This window comes from Microcebus murinus, chromosome 26 (assembly GCF_040939455.1).
Source record: "Microcebus murinus isolate Inina chromosome 26, M.murinus_Inina_mat1.0, whole genome shotgun sequence".
In the NCBI taxonomy this organism is placed as follows: Eukaryota; Metazoa; Chordata; class Mammalia; order Primates; family Cheirogaleidae; genus Microcebus; species Microcebus murinus.
The window spans coordinates 1,617,468-1,630,427 of NC_134129.1; the positions used below are offsets into that span (position 1 = coordinate 1,617,468).

Below are 12,960 nucleotides of genomic sequence, written 5' to 3' on the forward strand. Positions count from 1 at the left end.
TAGAACCAAATGCTTTAACTCCCTGTGAAGACAGTGCTGTGGAAGGACTTGGACGTGGCAAGGTATGGACTGGCTGAGACCTCTACGTCAGATCCTCAGCCAAGCCCCTACTACACGCCTGAGGCCGAGTCATGCCACACAGCAGGAGAGGGCCTCACATTCCCGAGTTGACAAATCATACTCTTGTTTTACTTTTAGGCAGAGAGCCGAAAGATGAAAGTGGTGTTTCTCCTCGCTTTCCTTTTGATCACGGCTCAGTGTGTGCCAGTAAGTAAACTCTGAAAGTCTGTTTCTTCAAATTCGCTTTGGTTCACACATTGTGAACTTTCAGTTATAGCAGATTCTCAGAATAAAACAAAAAGCAAAACAAAGCAAAACAAAAAATCCCAGCCCATCATGAGAGCAACAGCCACGAGTTCCTTTGGACCTGAAAGCAGCTCTTCTACCTGTTTTAAAAGACCCTGTTAGGAAAACAGGAGAGTTGAGTCAGGAGCAGTGGGAGGCTGGCCTGGGAGCACAGCGGCGACCCTCGGGCGTGGCTGCACTCCGGAATCAGCTCAGCGCGACCCCGGCTCACACTGCTCAAAGGGGAGCGTGAGGCCCACTGAGGATGATTTGAGATGACACGACCTGGTGTGAAAAAGGATGAGGGACTGAGGCTAACAGGCAAGATCCCTTCGTTCTGTAAATGAAATTCGCTTGAGTATCTGCAAAGAGACCAGAAATCGTGCTGGCTGCCGGGATTACATCCGTGAAACATAAATCGTCCTTCAAGGAATGCACAGTCCACATTTCCGATTTCATTACTATTATCGCCATTACTGTAAATGTCCTCAGTCTCCACACTCTGCCTCTCAATTTCCACAGGTGCACAACTCGGAGTACGGACTCCTTCGACGCTGCTTGAACTGGAAGGTAACTGCATCCTCCTACCTGTCTCGTGACCTAAATTAGAGATGTTTGCTGTCCACTATAAATATGTGATTTAGGGAGAAAATACTTTTGACACTTTGAAAAAGTGGTTATTTTCAGGGACGTAAGGTACAGATCGACACAAGCCCTGAGTCGCCTCTTGTCTAAGCGAGTGTCCTGCTCCACACACAATCTGTTTAGCGACTCGTTTTTGCAAATGAGAAGGTAACATAAGTCATAGAATTTCATTTATAAATTTAGCAAACTCTGATTTACATAGAATTAACCAGAATCCAGAAAAACCACTATTTTGTTTTTGCAATTCATTGTAATGTCTTTACTTTCCAGAGGGTCCATCAAAGGACGACCTCATAGAGACTACGAACGCCTCCCAGGGGACACTTGTTTCATGTGTCCACTATGATAGTCACAGTTCCTCATAAAGAGTCACGTGTCATAAATTCCTTTTGGATGACTTACCCTCAATTGACATGTTTCTACCGTTTTTTCTTCTTTTACCAAGCGAGCTCAGAGAGAAGTTTGTATTTATTCCCGGTAACTGTCTGTATTCTAGATTTTGATATGTGGATTGTGGTCTCTTGGCATATCGCCTGCTTCCTGCACATTCCCGAAGGTGCTCGAGCCTCTTGGGCAGCTCTGTTTCTGCTCCCAGAGAGCTGCCCAAGCACACGGCCCTGCCGCCCACCCAGGGCCCAAGCCCCCGTCACCTTCGCAGTCTGGACAGAAGGGTGGAGACAAATGACGATGCTCCGGGTCCCCTGGTCATTTGTTCACTAGCGTTAATATCTGGAAACCTTTTGTGCCCTTTTACTCGTCTCAGTTAACTCCTGACTCCCTTCTCTTCCACCCGATTGTCCGATTTCCATTACAAGAACCTCAAGCTTCTTGAGTAATGACAGTCCTTAAAGCCAGTTTTGTAACGGCTCTTTAAAAATGTCTTCTTGTATTCTTCAGAATATTTAAAACTTTATGTGAACGGAAACAAAATTTTCTGACAATTAAATATCACGAAATTGCTTTTTCCCCTTTTCTTACAGCAAATTCAAAAGTTCCATGAGCTCCTGCATAACTGTGTAAGTCTTTGTTCTCTGTTTTTCGGTTGTTTCCAAGACTTGGAAGGGGAGGGGAGGGTTCAGGAAAGCAAAGGGAAAGATGAGGAAGAGGAAACATGAAACAATGAGAGTTTCGTCGTCATAATACTGGCCACTTTTCCAATGTCTTCTTTCTCATAAAACTCTGAATCATTATTTATGAATTAAAAATGTTCCCCATCCTAAGAAAATTGCGAAATAACGGAAGAACTAAAACCTATGATCTGTCTGAAAAGCATTATAATTTCTTGAAAATGTTGGAGACAGTTATTAACCATTAAGTCCTCTCAAACTTCAATGACAGATTTCCTACTAACCATTTCTGAGAAAAAAATTATTTTAAAAAGAAACAGTCATTTAAATCCACATAACTTAATTTTTAAAATACATCTAAAACTGTTTTTTTCTGGCTTTCAGATATTTGACTAAATGTGCGGTTGTGTATGTTTCCCTTGCTGGGGGTGCATTTCAAGTGCCTCCTGAAATAGTGCATTAATATCTTTCACCATTTGGCGGAAATTATTAGCTATTATCTCATCAAATATTACTTCTTCCCTATTCTCTTTGTACTTTCCATATGGTTTTCATGCTCTTTTCGATCCTTTTGTCCTTCTCTGCTGCAGTCTGAATATTCTTTTTTCTGATGTCTTCCAGCTCGTTAATTTTGTCTTCAGTTGTGCTTAATCTGATGCTAAACCCATCTACTGAATTCTTACTTTCAGCTATTATATTTTTCAGTCCTAAATGTCCATTGGATGCCAAAAGTTGCCATCTTATCTTTTAATCTCTTGACCCCTTTTATGACGGTTATTTCAAAGCCAATGTCTAATAACTCTACTTTTTGGATCTCCTGGGGGTCTCCTTCTGCTGTCTACCTTTTTTTTTTTTTTGGTTTTCAGTTGAATCTTGCCCCTGCCTTCCCCTTTTGGATTGTTTTGGGGAGGGGGCCTGGTTGCTTTTGATCGAATAGGAAACACTGTTAATGAAAATGGTAGAGACAACTTGAGGTTCCGGACGCAGTTATCTTCCTCAAAAAGTGCTGTGCTGTGGACGATGGGCACGGCACCCACAGGCCACCTCGCTCTGGTCAGCGGCCGAGAGAATTGGCACGAGTCCCTCTGGTTCCCCTCACTCCTGGGGGAGGCCGTTGGGATTCCATCCAAAATACTTACCGGGTCCACTCGTCTCTGGCAGCTCTGGAGTTTGAACTTTATTCCCCACACCCGTGAGTCTGTCACAGGCTCTACTCGGCAGGCCTCCCGGTCAGCTGTGGGCGCCGCCGGCCGGCTGCCGTGTGGGGAAGGGCGGCCGAGGCCGTCCTAGGCTCCTGGCTCCACTGCAGTCTCCAGTCTCCAAAGCCCCGTCTCAGAATCCGTCCACCTTCAAACGGATGCTGTTTTCAAAAATTCTGTATCCAACTCTTCTCGTCGTTCTCCCCAGAAGGACTGGCTGAACCAACAAGGTTGCAAACAGAATATTCAATTTTCTCTTTGAAGAAATAAAACATTTTAAATTTCACTGATTTCCTCTCACACACATACAGAGAAGTAGAGGAAGGTGGTTCTAAGGAAATGAAACTAAGAAGATACGGTATTGACTGCAAATCCTTCTCTCTGTACCTATATAACTTAAAATATGATTTCTGTACAAGTAACAGCGATAGGATTCTTACATGCCAAGTATTTATACATGCATTTTTGTCTTATCAGCGGAAATCAAAACACTCGACAGGCCCACACGTGCCAGTGATTCCAGCAATGGAGGATGACTCTGTTTTGAGTCCGGATCCATCTGAGCCCAGTTTCCTCGATGCACAGGAAGAGTCGTGATCAATGCCGCTGTCCGTCTTCCTCCAGGCCTCGTCTGACACCTCAGCTGGCGATCAAAGACACTCCGCTGCTCCTTGTAACACATTGTACCCTTTTCCATATCCTGAACAGAGTGCAATGCTTCAATAAAAAGTTTATATCACTAATATTATCTCCAGTGGAATGTCTTTTTCCATCATGATCAGCATTTTAAAGAGGGATCAGGCAAAGGAGCGAAGTGATGAGGAAATAGGGTGTTCAGCCGTTTGTTTCTGGGCAGTCCTATTCCTAAGAACCTGGGGCTCTACACGAGGGAGAACAGGGTCGGGTGGGTTTGCGGGGGTGACCTGCAATCTCTGCTGAGCTTGAGGACGAAGTGGATGACAGAAGGATCCTGTCTCCAGCCTGCATCCAAGGCCTTGGAGAGACTACTTAGGATGTTTCTAATGAGGAGAGAGGGTGTTCTGACCCTACTAACTAGGACAGAAATACACGAAGCCGTGGGGAAATATGCTTAAAATTTTCTTTTGCCTTATTTTGGAGGCAAAGTGACAAGTGCCTCCCTGACCTGTCTATGGAGATGTACAAAGCAAACAGAGTGAGATTTTACAGACGTTACTCCTTCCGTCTCTACAAATGCTTCAGGAAACCTCAAATACTCTGAGCTGGTCCGGTGACAGTTCTCCCACGGCAAGTGCCATCTCAGGCTGGCAGCAGGGGTGGAACACGGGCACGGGGCAGCGTTCACGGGCACTGTGTGACACACAGCCATCTTCTTCCTCAGGATGGTGAAACTTTCAAAGCCTGTCCCTTAGCGGACTGCTCAAACTATTTCTGAACCCAGAAGGTACCCCCAGCCCAGGCCATCTTGCCTTTAAGTAAATTCACTTCTTTAAAGGAAATCATTAGTAAGAATTCCAATGCCGAATTCAGGAAAATCCAAACTCTTCTCTAACCTCTTCCACGTCTGCAGTTGCTCCAGGTAGCGCCCTCCAACCTTAGGGAACGCTGATCATTGGTTTAAAATGAGAAGATTGCTTTTAACATTCGGTAACGTTAATTCAGTAATGTCCCCCTAGTAAAAGAACTCCCCTCACTGTTCCTACTTGCCTCGCCTTTTATTAAGATACTTTTCTCAAAATCTGAAAAAAGGGAACCAGTGACCAGGGATTAAGTGAACATAATATCTACTTTTATTACGAAACATTAAATTTTTGACACATTGCTTCATTTGCTTTCTTAAAAATCTATTATCTGACTTAAACCTATTCAGCAAAATGCCAATAAATTATATAAATCATAGTTTGGGTGTTTAAAAACTAGGAACATAATATGTTTTATGATAATCGACAATACTACATCTGAGTTGCATAAGCTGTTAACTTATAATCTGTTTTAGATGTTTAGCTCAAAGTAAAAAGAAAACCAACCCTGTCAGCACGCTGCTGAAAAGCTTCTAGAGCCGCCCTCCCCGGCGCCGCGCTGTGTGCCAGCACCTCGGCTTCTCAACGGAGGCGGGACGTCGCCACGCAGGTGTCAAGGCACTCATCCCTCACTGTCCCCTCGCGCACCCTCGGAGTCACACTGGATGGAGGGCTGACGATAGGCATCAACCCTCAGCCCAGGCTACCTTGCTTTTGCTTTTAGGTAAACTCATTTCTTTAACAGAAAATCATCAGCTAAGAGCTCGAATGTGGACTTAGGAGCGATGACTCCAATTCAATACACATTCAATCAAATGTGTCAGTACTTAAAGTCACAAAATTCTGAGATGTAAATAATCAATGAACTAAGGTAAACAGCACGGCCACCACGTGCCTTAAAATGGCATGTTTTTTGATGTCTGAAGCTCTTTGCAAATTACATTTTGGGACAGTTTAGATGAATTTGAATAAAACATATGTTGTCTGCATATAGTTCCGCAAGGGTTTTCAGCGTGGGTGGCAACATTTAAAAAATACAGCAATGGTCTTAATTCACCGTTTCCACTTGGTTTCTAAATCTTTATTTTCTGTGGAGGCAAACCAAAGTCCTGTCTTAAGATTCCATCCTCAAGGTTACAATATAATCTCTATCATTCCTAGAGATTTTAAAGCTAGATACTATCCTGGTCCTTGTCGGCATCTTCATTTTCATCTTCCTCATCTTGGTCTCCAGATTCAAGTTCATCCTCTTCTACAATCTAGATAAAAAAAAATACTATTTAATATTATGAAGATTTGTTCACGTCACATTCAACACAATATGATATATACTCTGTTGATAAATTCTGTACTCTAGTAATTATAGTAGAAAAACAGCCATCGGATTTCTTTGATTTAATGCTCAAGGCTCCCTATCCTTTTCTTTTCTTTCTGTTTTTTGAGACACAGTCTCGCTTTGTTGCCCGGGCTAGAGTGAGTGCCGTGGCGTCAGCCTAGCTCACAGCAACCTCAAACTCCTGGGCTCAAGCAATCCTGCTGCCTCAGCCTCCCAAGTAGCTAGGATTACAGGCATGTGCCACCAAGCCCGGCTAATTTTTTTTGTGTATATATATATATATATATATGTTAATTGGCCATTTAATTTCTTTCTATTTATAGTAGAGACGGGGTCTCGCTCTTGCTCAGGCTGGTTTCGAACCCCTGACCTCGAGCAATCCGCCCGACTAGGCCTCCCAGAGTGCTAGGATTACAGGTGTGAGCCACCGTGCCCGGCCCCTAACCTTTTCAATATGAATGAGATGTACCAGTTAACTTTGCTGATGAAATGGCTATACCTCTCGACACATACGTCTGAACCAAATATGGTAAAAAATAATGGCATACTTGGGTGATGACAGTCTTGCTATTAAAAGAGCAATCGAATCAACTCACTCTATAGGTCAAGATCCAACAGATGACAGTCTACAAGTGCTGGAAACTGAACTTCATCTGTGTCTTAAGTCAATTCACTCTACACAGTGAAAGCAATGCAGATGATACCATATGCATGAACCCACATGTCTATGCCTATAATATAGGTACAACTTTTCTGGTCTAAATTAAAAGTTCTAAAGATTCTAAAGAAAATACAAGTCATATTTGGAAACATTTTAATCTTACTGGATAACCAAGATCCTTGAGTTTTCTCTTCAATGAAAATATTTTCTGATCTTGTTCAGCCAAAAGCACTAAGAGATCATCTTGTTCTTTTTTGGAATCCGTAATTTCCAACTCTAGCTTGTCCTTCTCATTTTGTAAAATGGCAACGGTACTGTTACATGAATCCAGCTGTTCTTTAATGGCAGTTCTTTCCTCAGACAGAGCTTTAATTTCATTCTAGGAAAAGAAAAGCAAAAGTTAATAATCTAAAATTAATACTCACTTTCCTGGAGTTTTTAACAAGTAGTTTGTTTCTATGATAGATCACTATACTTGTTCAATCTACAGAGTTTGGGGGTGACGGTTGAGGGTATACCCAGTAACATCAGGATGTGTCAGACTAGTCATCCAAGATGGTTATTGTGAAAACTAGAGTTTAACATACAAAATATAGTTTTTAGTTAGCTGTTCCTCAAAACAATCCTTAAGAGATTAAAAAAAGCAATAGTATTTCATATAATAAAATGAGTAAATGGAAGGCCGGGCGGGCAGCTCACGCATGTAATCCTAGCACTCTGGAAGACCGAGGCGGGCAGGGGTCAGGAGACCGAGGCGGGCGCTCAAGTTCAGGAGTTTGAAACCAGCCTGAGCAAGAGTGAGACCTCATCTCTAATAAAAATAGAAAGAAATTAGCTGTACAACTAAAAGTATATGGGAAAAATTAGCCGGGGATGGTGGCGCATGCCTGTAGTCCCAGCTACTGGGGAGGCTGAGGCAGGAGGATCGCTTGAGGTCGGGAGTATGAGGTTGCTGTGAGCTAGGCTGATGCCATGGCACTCTGCCCGGGAAACAAAGGGAGACTCTGTCTCAAACAAAACAAAACAAAACAAAAACAAAAACAAAAAAAAAGAGTAAACAGAGACACAAAACATTTTACAGCAGAAGCCTGGTTAGCATGAGAATTAGAAGTCAAAGTTAAAAAAAAAGTTTATCAGCTGAGTGCAGTGGTTCATGCCTATAATCCTAGCACTTTCAGAGGCTGAGGCAGGAGGATCACATGAAGCCAGGAGTTTGAAACTAGCCTGAGCAAGAGTGAGACCCCATCTCTACAAACATAGAAAGAAATTAGCCGGACAACTAAAAATATATAGAAAAAATTAGCCGGGCATGGTGGCGCATGCCCGTAGTCTCAGCTACTCGGGAGGCTGAGGCAGGAGGATCGCTTGAGCCCAGGACTTGGAGGATGCTGTGAGCTGGGCTGATGCCAAGGCACTCTAGCCCGGGCAACACGGTGAGACTCTGTCTCAATAAATAAATAAGTAAATAAATAAATAAAAATAAAAAAATTGGGGCACAGGCCGGGCGCGGTGGCTCACGCCTGTAATCCTAGCTCTCTGGGAGGCCGAGGCGGGCGGATTGCTCGAGGTCAGGAGTTCGAAACCAGCCTGAGCAAGAGCGAGACCCCGTCTCTACTATAAATAGAAAGAAACTAATTGGCCAGCTAATATATATAGAAAAAATTAGCTGGGCATGGTGGCACATGCCTGTAGTCCCAGCTACTTGGGAGGCTGAGACAGAAGGATCGCTTGAGCCTAGGAGTTTGAGGTTGCTGTGAGCTAGGCTGACGCCACGGCACTCACTCTAGCCTGGGCAACAAAGTGAGACTCTGTCTCAAAAAAAAAAAAAAAAAAAAAATTGGGGCACAATCCAAAAAGCACAATTATGTATTCCCTTCATTTTTCCAATTTTTTCTTCATGCCCTCTACTTTTTATTAATGTTAAGTTACCTCATCCCTGTCTCATGTTATTTATTCTGATGGCTGGCAGGAATTAATGTGTCTGTGTTTCTCAGCCTTATGGAAAGCCTACAAGTAGCTCGGTATTAGCCAAATTTGTAATACTTGTTTCGTTATTATGATTAGATACTGACGCTGGTAAGAAAACTCAAGATATTTTCAATGAATTTTACTCTCATACTACATGCATATACATTCTTATTTTACATGCTAATATCATTATTTGAAATGGCATTAAAGAAACTTCACTTGTACTATCTTTAATCATCAAAATAGAGGCCAGGTGCAGTGGTTCACACCTGTAATCCTAACACTCTGGGAGACTGAGGTGGGAGGACCACTTGAGGCCAGGAGTTCAAGACCAGCCTGAGCAAGAACGAGACTCCATCTCTACTAAAAATAGAAAAAATTAGCTGGGCATGGTGGTACGTGCCGGCAGTCCCAGCTACTCAGGAGGCTGAGGCAGGAGGATCACTTGAGCCCAGGAGTTGGAGGTTGCTGTGAGCAAGGCTGATGGCACTACAATCTAGCTGAGGCAACTGAGTGAGACTCTGTCTCGAAAGAAAGAAAGAAAAGAAAAGAAAAGAAAAGAAAAGAAAAGAAAAGAAAAGAAAAGAAAAGAAAAGAAAAAAAGAAAAGAAAAGAAAAGAAAAGAAAAGAAAAGAAAGACAAGAAAGGAAGAAGAAAGAAAAGAGCAAGCAAGCATCAGAATAGAAATGGAAATGTGAGATAAAATTACATCCCATTATCTTTCTTCATAAATCTAAGAATTTGAGAGATTAAATTAAATGTAATAAAATTTCATGGAGTTCATTTCATATTATCTGTAATAAATAAAATTTTACCAAAAACTAACCTTTAATTCTTTAGTCTCTTGTAATAATGCTGATAGTCGTCCTTCTACATCAGTAGTTTCAGCAGCTATCACAGTCTCGCTGGCTCCTTGTAGGGGGACTGATTCTGCCTAGAAGTAGAAAGTGGGGGAAAATGTTTCTTTAAGTCACAAATAATCAATCTCAACTCCCAAAGTGGTGAGTTAATTTTCTTGCTATTTTGAAATTTTGCTTTCAATAACAGAAAATATAATTATTTACGTAATTTATGTGTGTAAAACAACGTAATCTCCATTGCCAGACGCACTGTCATCAGAGCGTGAGGAAGGCTGGGCTAAGCTGCTCAAGATCAGCTCAGAAAACTAGTCCGTGAGGGAGCGCTGACGTAGCTATACCGCGGCATGTGATAAGCAGAGACTATTTTTCAAAGCCATTCTCTCATAAGCTTCTTTTAAGTCCATACTGTCATCTCAGAAAGACAGGCAGATAAACTGAGCCAAATGCCGTTAATCAGTGAAATGCAAATGGGAGGTACTCTTTGGACAGGGTCTCACTCTGTTGCCCAGGCTAGAGTGAGTGCCGTAGCGTCAGCCCAGCTCACAGCAACCTCAGACTCCTGGGCTCAAGCGATCCTCCTGCCTCAGCCTCCCGAGTAGCTGGGACTACAGGCACGCGCCACCATGCCCGGCTAATTTCTTTCCATATATTTTTAGTTCTTTGGATAATTTTCTTTCTATTTTTAGTAGAGACGGGGTCTCGCTCTTGGTCAGCCTGGTCTCGAAGTCCTGACCTTGAGCGATCCTCCTGCACCGGCCTCCCAGAGTGCTGGGATTACAGGCGTGAGCCACCGCGCCTGGCCGGGAGGTACTCTTAAATCAGTTTTTCAGTGTTTCTCTGTCTTTTTTCTAAGATACCTGGAAATGGGATGACGGTACGACAAATACCTAACAACGTGGAAGTGGATTTGGAACTGGATAATGATAGAGGCTGGAAGAGTTCAGAGCGGCATGTTATTTAGAGAAAGCCCACATTACCTTGAAGAGGCTGTTGGTAGAAATATGGACATTAAAAGTGATGCTGGTGAGGGCTCAGAAAGAGAAGAAGAAAGTCGCAGAGAAAGCTTGTACGGCGGTGGAGATGCACATGTATCATCATGAACTAAGCGTAGAAATGTAAGCGTCAAAGGTACTTTTGGTGAGGTCTCAGATGGAAATGAGGAACATGCTATTGGAAACTGGAGGAAAGGCTGCTTGTTACAAAGTAGCAAAGAACTTGGCCAAATCGTGTTCAGTGCTTTGTGGAAAGTAGAACTTTCCCAATGAGCTTGGGTATTTTGCTGAGGAGATGTCTAAGCAAACTGTTGGCGTGTGGCCTGGTTTCTCCTTGCTGCTTAGAGTAAAGTGTGAGAGGGGTAGAGATAAACTGAAGAGTCAGAACTTCCAGATTTGGAAAATGCTCAGCCTATCTACACTGCAAAAAATGGGAAAGTGTGTTCTGGAGAAAACACTGACGGTTTTTTGATAACTTTATACGCAGCATAACAGAAAGGCTGCCAGCTGGGACTGAAGGATACAACAGAGCAAAGTGAAGCAACCTAATAAACCAACCTGGTGAGTCTGACTATAAAATGGCTGCTACCAAGAACAAGAAACCTGTTACTAGAACACCCCTGGTGAGTAATCTAAAGAGAAAGTGCTATTTGATGAATTTGCTTCTTTTTCACTGTGGCTGAGAAACATTGATCACACAGCAAGCTTGGGGTCCTACCTTTCAGAAGGAAATAAAAGAAGTAACTTACAAATGCTTCTGTTTTCTGTAACAGCTCCTGCTTTTCTGTCTGTAGTTTGGTGATCTCTACAGATTGTGAGTTTAACTGAGACTTTAATGTCGCCAGTTCCTAAGAGACAAAAATAGTTGAGCTGTAATATTAAATAGTATTAATTTCATCAAGGAAATGTCTATTTGCAGGAAGAAATTTTAAAAATTTCCTTTCTTGACCCTGCCCTCTAAAATCATAGCTTCCAAGGGTTAAAATCTAACTCCAAAGAACTATTCTTGAACTTTGGGTTCAAGATAAAAAAAAAATAAACACATTAATTTACTTCTGCTCCCTCCTCAGATTTCATCCAATGGTAAACAAAGGGAGGGAGGGAGGGGAAAAGGAAAGAAGGAAGGAAAGAAGGAAGGAGGGAAGGAAGGAAGGGAGGGAGGGAGGGAGGGAGGGAGGAAGGGAGGGAGAGAGGGAGGGAGGGAGCAAGGGATCTACAAAGACAAAGAGATTAAGAGAAAAGAAAACTAAAACTGGGGAAATTTCCGAGAGCAAATAACAGCGGTAAGTAATTCAACACTAAAAAACCTGAAAATTGAGGTTGACTATTGAGAAAGTCTAGCTGGTGTTACAATGAATGCATTAACTACCAAATGCTTCAGGAAATGGTACCATTAGATATGTCTAGAAGTATAGGTAAAAATGGGGTTCAAAACTGCAGGGCTGGTTAGAAGACTATTTAAGAAACAGACCATCAGATCTCTGTCCCAAGCTTATGCACTGGGCAAGTGTTCCTCCTCACCTGGCTGAAAGAGAGGCTTATTATTTAGAAGGGCAAAACAGGACATCTTTAGACTAGGAGCCACCAAACATTGATGAAAAGTAGTGCTATAGTGAAAACTGGGGAATTAATCGAAAATTCATATTAATGTTGGAATTTTCAAACTTCTCCCCCTCAGAACAGACCAGAATAAAGAAAAGCAGGCCGGGCGCGGTGGCTCACGCCTGTAATCCTAGCTCTTGGGAGGCCGAGGCGGGCGGATTGCTCAAGGTCAGGAGTTCAAAACCAGCCTGAGCAAGAGCGAGACCCCGTCTCTACTATAAATAGAAAGAAATTAATTGGCCAACTGATATATATATATAAAAAATTAGCCGGGCATGGTGGCGCATGCCTGTAGTCCCAGCTACTCGGGAGGCTGAGGCAGAAGGATCGCTCGAGCCCAGGAGTTTGAGGTTGCTGTGAGCTAGGCTTACACCACAGCACTCACTCTAGCCTGGACAACAAAGCAAGACTCTGTCTCAAAAAAAAAAAAAAAAAAAAAGAAAAGCAATGGTCAAGGTGGCTCTCAACCAGGTCTGCTTACTCCTAATCCCCCCGCCCCCACACTTGGTAATGTCTGGAGACGCTGAGTAAGTGGTGAGATGCTGGCATATAAGAAGCCCTTTTTCCTTTTGTTCTTTTTAAAATTCCTGTCATGTATGTCTGTGGCTTTTAATCTTTTTTGGTTATAAAAATGAGTTACATTTATTTTTCATTATACGGTATTTTATCATATATTATAAAATAACAAAACTGACATTTAAAATATGTATTTTTTTAACAATCTAAGATTTATAGCAGAAAATAACTTGGAAAAAGTAAACAAGTTAAAGTTTCACTGGGAAACAT

General features: G+C 42.4%; 1 protein-coding gene across 2 annotated transcripts in view; it reads right to left on the reverse strand.

The window, feature by feature from the left end:
• Positions 1–5,807: 5,807 nt before the first annotated feature.
• Positions 5,808–12,960, reverse strand: part of USO1 (USO1 vesicle transport factor) — a 63,111-nt gene continuing 55,958 nt past the window's right edge. For both annotated transcript variants that reach the window (XM_020284250.2, XM_012744544.3), the window contains 4 exons: positions 11,322–11,420; positions 9,547–9,654; positions 6,916–7,131; positions 5,808–6,014 (listed from right to left, as the gene is read on the reverse strand). In XM_020284250.2, the coding sequence (XP_020139839.1) occupies positions 5,928–6,014; positions 6,916–7,131; positions 9,547–9,654; positions 11,322–11,420 (510 nt within the window). In that variant the 3' untranslated portion in view covers positions 5,808–5,927. The remainder of the gene's footprint in view (positions 6,015–6,915; positions 7,132–9,546; positions 9,655–11,321; positions 11,421–12,960) is intronic.